We start from the raw sequence: 8,271 nt of genomic DNA on the forward strand, positions 1-8,271 counted from the left end.
TTAATGTTGGTTTATTGTACAATAATCAGGATTAATGTTGGTTTATTCTACAATAATCAGTGTAATGTTGGTTTATTCTACAATAATCAGGATTAATGTTGGTTTATTAAGGGGGCCGAGATGGTGTAGAGGCAGGGCAGCCGGCTTGGGACCCGAAAGTCCCAGGTTCGATCCCCAGTCACTGCACATCACGTGGCGTCTCTGGGCAGCACGTCTCATCCCCAAAATGTCCCCCGGGCGCGTTCAATAGCTGCCCACTGCACCACCTGGTGGTGGATGGGTTAAATGCAGAGACTAATTTCGCCATTGTATGGAAACATACAGTGCTGACATTGTGATGACATTATTATTATTATTATTATTCTACAATAATCAGGATTAATGTTGGTTTATTGTACAATAATCAGCATTAATGTAGGTTTATTCTACAATAATCAGGGTTAATGTTGGTTTATTCTACAATAATCAGGATTAATGTTGGTTTATTGTACAATAATCAGGATTAATGTTGGTTTATTCAACAATAATCAGGATTAATGTTAGTTTATTCTACAATAATCAGTGTAATGTTGGTTTATTCTGCAATAATTAGGGTTAATGTTGGTTTATTCTACAATAATCAGGATTAATGTTAGTTTATTCTACAATAATCAGTGTAATGTTGGTTTATTCTACAATAATCAGGGTTAATGTTTTTTTTTCTGTAATAATTAGGGTTAATGTTGGTTTATTGTACAATAATTAGGGTTAATGTTGGTTTATTCTACAATAATTAGGGTTAATGTTGGTTTATTCTACAATAATTAGGGTAATGTTGGTTTTATCCATCCATGTTCTACTGTAATCTGTTTGCGGAGGCAACAGCTTCATGTGAGAAACCCAGCACTCCCTGTCCCCAGCGACACTTCAACTCTTTCTGAGGGACCTCATGGTGTTCCCTGGCCAGAGAAGATACTCAATTCCTCCAGGGATTCTGGGTCTTCCCCGGGGCCTCCTTCCTGTGGGACGTGCCTGGAGAACCTCGGAAGGGGGTGACCAGAATGCATCCTGATCAGATGCCCACACCTCCTTAACTGACGGCTTTCGATGTGGAGAAGCAGCGGCATCTACTCTGAGCTCCCTCGATGACGGAGCTCCTCACCTTATCTCTAAGGCTGAGCCCGGCCACCCTGTGAAGGAAGCCCATCTTGATCAGGGATCTCCTTCTTTCAGTCCTGATCCAAACCTCGTGACCATTGTTGATGTTGGAATGTAGACAGACTAGTAAATTGAGAGCTTTGCCTTTCGACTCAACTCTTCACCACAACAGACCGAAGCAATGCCCTCATTACTGAGGACGAGGCCCCAATCTGTTGATCCATCATTATTAGGTAAATGTTGATTTATTTTTCTTAGGCCAAGTTTAGTTTTCTTCTGAACATTTGAAGGACTTGTCTTGTGGACCACTTATACATCTGTGGTCCTCTAAAGCTGTCCTAGGGACCTCTGTAGGTCTCCGATGGACCTCTTAATGTCTCTGTTGGTCCTCTGAATGTTTCCTGTAGATCTCTGAAGATCTCCTGAAGATCATCTGTAGCCCTTTAAAGGTCTCCTGTGATCCTCGGAATATTTCTTGTAGACCCCTGAAGGTCTACTGTAGACCTCTAATGGTCTTTTGTGATCCTTTGAAGGTCCTCTGTGGCCCTCTGAAGGTCTTCTGTGGCCTTTTTGAAGGTCTCCTTTAGTCTCTGGCTCTGACCTGTCAGCAGTAGGTCCTTTTAGTCCTGAGATCTTTGTGGTTTGGACCGGAACCTTCCACTCTTTGGACAATTACTAGATTTTTGTAGGCAGGACCAAAAGTTTCCCAGAAGAACTTTGTCCAGTTCTGCCACTTCACAGACCCAAACCCAACAAGCTCCCAGGCTGTGTAGGTTCTGGTGCAGTTCTGTTAGAACTATGAAAAACTGCTCCAGCTCTTTGGATCAGAACAACCTGGTCCAGCTGCTGACAGGAAATCCTGCCTGTTTTTCTTCTTTTGAAAAAAAATCAGATTATTATAATTCTTGTTGTTTCAACTGGTTCTGATCCGATGGTTGGAGATGCAATTCACTCTGGAGTTATTTGAACCTAAAAGGTCCAACCCTCACGCTTGTGTCCTGATAAGAGAACCATGACCTTTCATATTTTGTTCCTGATGTTTCATAATCAGAACTAACATTCCTGGGCTTTGCAGCGGTTTCAGGAGTCCTCGTCAGTCCAACCAACGTCAGGCTGAGCTCCAACAACTTGGACCTGGTTCTGAAATGGGATCCACCAGATGGATCCCCCAGCGGAGTGATCTACACCACCGAGTTCAAGTGAGTTCTGCTGATCTGAACGTGACCTCTGAGGTCCGTCTGACTTCTAGATTAAAGTTTGTTCATAAAGTTATCTTTTATTAAAAACTAGCAACCTACAGTAGAGACAAAACTCCAGCATCCATCATCTTTTCTCTCTAAATCCCAGAGACAGACTCTTATTATGAAGGGTCTCTATAAGCTTTATTTTGAAACTCCAGGTTCAAACCTCTTCCTGTTTCTCTGACTTTAAACCCTGAACCCTGATGACCTTCTGCAAGATAAATGTGGGCAGCCATGATGGAAGAAAAGCATGGTGGGTAATATTGAAGACTCAGATTCTGTCACCGGTTACCATGGTGACTACCGCCTTTTTTAGGGGACCAGAAAAAAGTGGGGCCACACACAGCAGCACTTTATGGCAGAAACAAATACATTTTGTCAGAAGATAAAACAAACATGGACCAGTTTTGTTTGTTTGTTTATTTGTCAGTGCTGGTAAATTATAACAGTCTGATTTAATTACAGTTGGTTTGAATATTTCTTGATTTATTTATACTGTATATACATATATACAGATTCAGATTATCTTTCTAGAGCTCTAGTAGAGTTTTGTATGAATGGGTAAATGAGGGCACAGATTGTGTCGTAAAGCGCTCTGAGTATGTTGATTTGATAGAAAGGCGCTTTGTACCGTAATTTCCAGACTATAAGCTGCTACTTTTTTCAAATGCTTTGAAAATCATGGTTTATACAATGCTGCAACAAATTTATGATTATTATTATTTTTTTTTATTTTTTTTTTACGGGTTAACGAGCTTCATGTCGCCAAAACATTTAGCCTCCTCACATCTGGGTGTTCACGTAGCTGCCTAATACATGTCTCTCTTAAGGCTCCCACAGACTCGGGTGGTCCTCAGTACGCAGAAACTGTACACACTGTCTGCAGACCGTTAAGACTTCATACTCGAGCATCCACCCTGAGCTGCTGCAGCCCACATCCACAGGCAAGCGGCGTTTATCTTCAGGACAAATTGAGTTTGCAGATTTGCTGACACACGTACTGGATTGATTGACAGGTCGTAAAATCAAACAAACAAAAAACTGGTAACCGCAGCGGTGTTTTGTGTTTATATGTTGTTAATAAAATGTTAAAAAATATATATATAAAAAAAAACAGGGAGCGCTGGTCCTGCAGCCCACACATCAGTCCGGACCACCAGGAAATCTCCAGACCCTCCTGCAGCCACGCCGGGCCTGATTTTAATTCGCTGGTGCCAGTCATGGTGTCAACAAACGAGGAGAAAGAGATTGCTTGCCTCTTGGAGAAAAACAAACAAAACAAAAGGTCATTAAACCAGACCACGGCTGAAGAAGGGGAATTTATTACATCGGTGTCACGTACAAAACGGTTCGTCGCCGAGCAGTTTATTGTGCGACACCGAGTACGCGGTCGTAAAAATTGATCTTTGCGTGGACATGCACTGCAGGCGTCCGCTTCAAGTCTAGTCCAGTGCACGTGGACCTCCGCGGACTGAAGTACGCCCGAGTATGCTGGGTCCTTGAACCAGCTGTGTTACAGTCACTCTTCAGGAAAAATCATTTGCTGTACGTATTTGTGTGCTACTGGTACGTATTTAATTAAAAGTTTAAAAAATCTGTCTGTGTAAATGTTTCATGTTACAATGTAACACCCGCTGCTTATAGACAAGCGCGGCCTATATATGTACAATTTTTTATTTTATTTTTGTTTAGTGGGCACCGCCTATAGTTGAATGTGCTTGATAGTCCGGAAATTACGGTAAGTACAGTCAATTTAGATGGATAACTTTTAGTAATTGGCTTTTTTATCAATGTGAATGTTTCTGTTCAGTGCCCTGAGTTGACTGCTGTTGTGACTTGATGCTATATAAATAAATTGAATTGAATTTACCATTTATATTTTGAAGGTGTTTGAATTGTCTTAACCCCCCTGCTGCCCTTGGGCCAAAATGTTTTTAATCTGTGGACCCAAGGACAGCAGGAGAGTTTGAGTTTCCACATAAACACAGGTTACGGTAGTTTTATAAACTTATTTAACATCACTTGATGCTGAATTTGAAAATTTGAATAAAAAAAAGACAAGAAATTAAACTTCCTGCTGCAGACTGTGTGGGATACTAATCCAGGTGCAGAAGGCTGGTCCATGTGGGAGGCCAGTCAAGGTGTCCAGGTGTAACTTCTGATTGCAGTTTAAAAAACAGGAAGTTGGTCTGAATACAGAACTACGAGCTGGGAAACAGGAAGTTAGTTTCCAGTAACCATGTAAGTTAATGGTGAGACTGTACCAGAGCTGGAGCCCAATATAAATCCAACTTCTTCATGTGTCTGCTGGAGGAAATACCAAACCGCTTTATTTATAAAGCACTTAAAACAGCAACAAGGCCAACCAAATGTACAAAAACAAAACAAAACAAAAAAGCAAAGGACACAGCAACAAATACGTAGATCCACAGAGATAAAGATAAGAACTAAATGACTAACATTATAGAATACAGAAGTTAAAATCAGCTCATACAGAGTCAAAACCAGGGAATAAAAGTGAGTTTTTAAAACGAGACTTAAAACCAGTGAGAGAGGGAGCCTGCCTGACATGCAGTGGTAACTCATTCCACAGTCTTGGACCTGCAACAGAGAAGGTCCTGCCACCTCTGAGCTTAAAACGAGTGCCTGGAACCAATAAAGCATCCGGTCTGCTGACCTCAGAGAGCACTGTGGGAGATATGGCTGCAGCAGATCAGCGAGATATCTGGAGGAGTTTTAAAACTATTTTAAAAACAGGAATGATTAAAAACAAAACCAAATGGAAAGTAAAAAATATGAAGGCGTTCTAGTGGTTCTTCGTGGAGAACTGTTTCCATGAAGGGAGGTGGTCTAAGAACCAGATTTAACAAATCTTCCACAGAGAACTAATGAGAAACTACCAGCAGGTCCTGTTTGTGTCCAACTTTAAATGAAACCTTTAGCGTCCCCGGTGATCTGGGTTCTGTGTTTGGGGTTTCAGGAGCTCGGTCTCGGGCTACAGGAACGGTTGCGTGAACATCTCAGCTCCTGAATGTGACCTGACCTCCAGCGTCAGCAGGTATGGGACCTACACGGGAAGAGTTCGGGTCTTGCTGGGAGCAGAGAGTTCACCGTGGGTGGAAAGTAACCAGATCATACCGGACAAAGACAGTAAGTCTGGTAATCTTTAACCAACGTCCCAAAATCCACTTCTCTTCGACCCAAAGGTCATTTTGCCGACATTTTCCCACAGACTCTTGTTTCTTCTTCTCTCAGCCCTCGGTGGCTTGCTCTAAGCTAACGTTGATGTTTTTTATTTGTTTTTTTTTTTGGTTTTTTAGCCATCATCGGTTCCCCGAACGTGTCGGTTCTGTCCAACGGTTGGACTCTGGAGGTCAGCATCACAGATCCAGAGTTCCACGATTCATCTCTGAGGGACGTGTACAGTTCGGCCTCCTACAACATCACCTACTGGAAGAGAGGACAGGAGGAGAAGGTGAGACGTTTAGTTACAGGAATGGGGACATTCAGATCCAGGACTTCAGTCCAGAACTGGGGACTGTGGAAGTGCCTGGTAGAGTTGCACTGTTCACTGTTATTACTTTAATAACTGTTAAAAACGACCTGTCATTTGTTGTTTCTGATTGTGGATTGTCGTGGTGTCAGGACACCAGCACCAACTGTAACTCAGTTCCTGCTGGTCCTGATCCAAACATGCAGCACGGACCTTCCATGCTGTCTCCAAAGGGACCGACCGGCTCCACGGCTCCCAAAGAAAACCCGCATTTAACGTGTCTTCAGTTTCTGACTTGATTCTGTTGGACCCTGCAGTCTAAATATGAGCTGGTAAAGCAGACCCGGGTGGTTCTGAACAACCTGGACCCCAAAAGCGAGTACTGTGTCCAAGTCCGCATCGTCACAGACCGGAACCCAAACCCCAGCAAGTCCAGCAGCATCATCTGTGAGAGCACCACTGATGGTGAGCATCAAACCTCTCACGGGGATCCTCCTCCAGATTTAACTGGTTGTTAAGTTCCAGACGGGTCAACGCGGTGGTTCTGGGGGCGTGACACCCCTCGGTCCTGCCAAAGAACAGAACAAGCCCAAAGATTGACTCAGATGTCTTCAGTGTGTCCAAACAAAGACAAGTTCCACCATTCTGAGGCTGAAGGTCTGGTTCTGTTTCAGAGGAGTCTCAGTGGGTCCCGGCTGTCATCGCGTCTGTCGTCATGGTGGGGGTCGTGGCTCTCGTGGTTCTGGTTGTGCTTAACTGGACAAAGATTTCCCAGTCTCTTTTCCCCAAAGAAGCCCTGCCGCAGCACATCGAGGTCAGTGTGACTCCACAGGAGGAGGAGGAGGAACATCTGATTCAAGGAGGAGCTTTCTCTGTGTCCGACTCTCTAATGTGTCCTCCTGTCTCCTCAGGCTCTCCTGGCGACGCCCAAATCCTCCATGTTTTTGGCGATGAGTTCGGAGCTCGTTGAGGAAATCAACTCTGTGAGCATCGTTGCAGCTGAGAGAACATCAGAGGACGGGAGGACAGCACAGGACAAGAGGACAGCAGAGGACGGGAGGACAGCACAGGACAAGAGGACAGCAGAGGACAGGAGGACAGCAGAGGATGGGGGGACAGCAGAGGACAGGAGGACAACACAGGACAAGAGGACAGCAGAGGATGGGACGACAGCAGAGGATGGGTGTCCTCTGCTGGAGGCAGAAAGTCTCTGCAACAAACAGTCCAACAGCAGCACAGGGGACAGACAGGTGGACAAAGACAATCAGGAAGAAAGAATAGATCCCGTCCTGGGACTATGGACTTCATCATGAGACAGAACGTCCAGTTTTAGTCCCTGAACTCTGAGGAGACAGACTCTGGAGATCCAGGAGAACTTGTATGTCCTGCTGCACAGAACCTGTTTCTGTCCAGGGTTCTGTTTGAATGTTTAAAATTATGTTTTTTTTTATTGTTTTATTTTGTTTATTTCATTTTATTTCTGTCTTGTTGTGATGTGACGATGGGATCTAACTCTCCCTGAGTCATAAATTCAGACTTTTACAGATTTACAGAATGTTTTGATCGTTTTTTGTTTTATCTGTAAACGTTGGTTCCACACTGAGGGAGCATCTTTCCTGGTCTCAGTTTTTGTCCTCTGTAGCAGACTTTAGGTCCTCTTTGACCCAACATGAGGTTCATTTTATCAAACTGTCCCCAGAGGACCAGCTGGACCGTTCTGACAGAAGTTATTCATTAAAGCTCAGATTTACACCCGACCAGGGTTACAGTGTCAACCAAAACTAGCGTCCAGTCCAGACTTAAGGACAATCCAGATTTTAGGACGGTTCAGGATCTATGAAGAGCACATTTGAAGAAAAGTTAAAATTTTCAAGCATCGTCAAACTGAGACTTTGTTACGTTGGTTAACTTGACTGACTCACTGATTGATTGATTAATTCATCAAACGATCGATTGATCAGACTAAACTGTGATTCGATGTGTTCAAGATGTAATAAATGTATTTTTGCACAATTTTTTTTACAAAAGTTGCAGATTTCGGGGCAGCTGTGGCTGAGTGGTTAGAGCAGTTGTCCTCAAATGCAAGAGTTGGCAGTTCAATTCCACCAGCAGTCACTGCCTGAAGTGTCCCTGGGCAACACACTGAACCACTTGTTGCCTCCAATGTGTGTCTGATTGGTGTATGAATGTGATAAAGCTCTGATTATTTATTGGCAGCACGGTGGCGCAGTTGGTAGAGCTGCTGCCTCTCAGCGAGCAGGTTATCCTGATTCAAATCCCAGCCAGGGGCATTTCTGGGTGGAAACTGTTCAGCGATTTGTAGACATACAAGAGTATTTTGAACTGAATTCGAAGGTGAACCGGTAACCAATGCAGTGAGGCCAAAACTGGTGTAATGTG

At 43.7% G+C, this 8,271-nt stretch overlaps 1 protein-coding gene across 1 annotated transcript; it reads left to right on the top strand.

Moving 5' to 3' along the window:
• Positions 1–1,935: 1,935 nt before the first annotated feature.
• On the top strand, positions 1,936–7,184 carry LOC119419783 (interleukin-10 receptor subunit beta). The gene is made up of 7 exons (XM_037687165.1): positions 1,936–2,002; positions 2,213–2,336; positions 5,359–5,528; positions 5,699–5,853; positions 6,189–6,336; positions 6,546–6,685; positions 6,783–7,184. The coding sequence occupies exons 1-7, from the start codon at positions 1,936–1,938 to the stop codon at positions 7,182–7,184; spliced, it is 1,206 nt and encodes a 401-aa protein (XP_037543093.1).
• Positions 7,185–8,271: the final 1,087 nt, after the last annotated feature.

The sequence above is a fragment of the Nematolebias whitei genome, chromosome 13 (assembly GCF_014905685.2).
Source record: "Nematolebias whitei isolate Nwh7 chromosome 13, NemWhi1, whole genome shotgun sequence".
NCBI classification, from domain to species: Eukaryota; Metazoa; Chordata; class Actinopteri; order Cyprinodontiformes; family Rivulidae; genus Nematolebias; species Nematolebias whitei.

What these genes read in the sequence shown, in the direction of transcription:
- LOC119419783 (XM_037687165.1), top strand. Translation starts at nt 1,936, where the DNA reads ATGAAAAACTGCTCCAGCTCTTTGGATCAGAACAACCTGGTCCAGCTG. An exon ending in AGAGAGGACAGGAGGAGAAG is followed by an intron (nt 5,854 to 6,188) that starts GTGAGACGTTTA and finishes TGGACCCTGCAG; the next exon opens with TCTAAATATGAGCTGGTAAA. An exon ending in CTGTGAGAGCACCACTGATG is followed by an intron (nt 6,337 to 6,545) that starts GTGAGCATCAAA and finishes GTTCTGTTTCAG; the next exon opens with AGGAGTCTCAGTGGGTCCCG.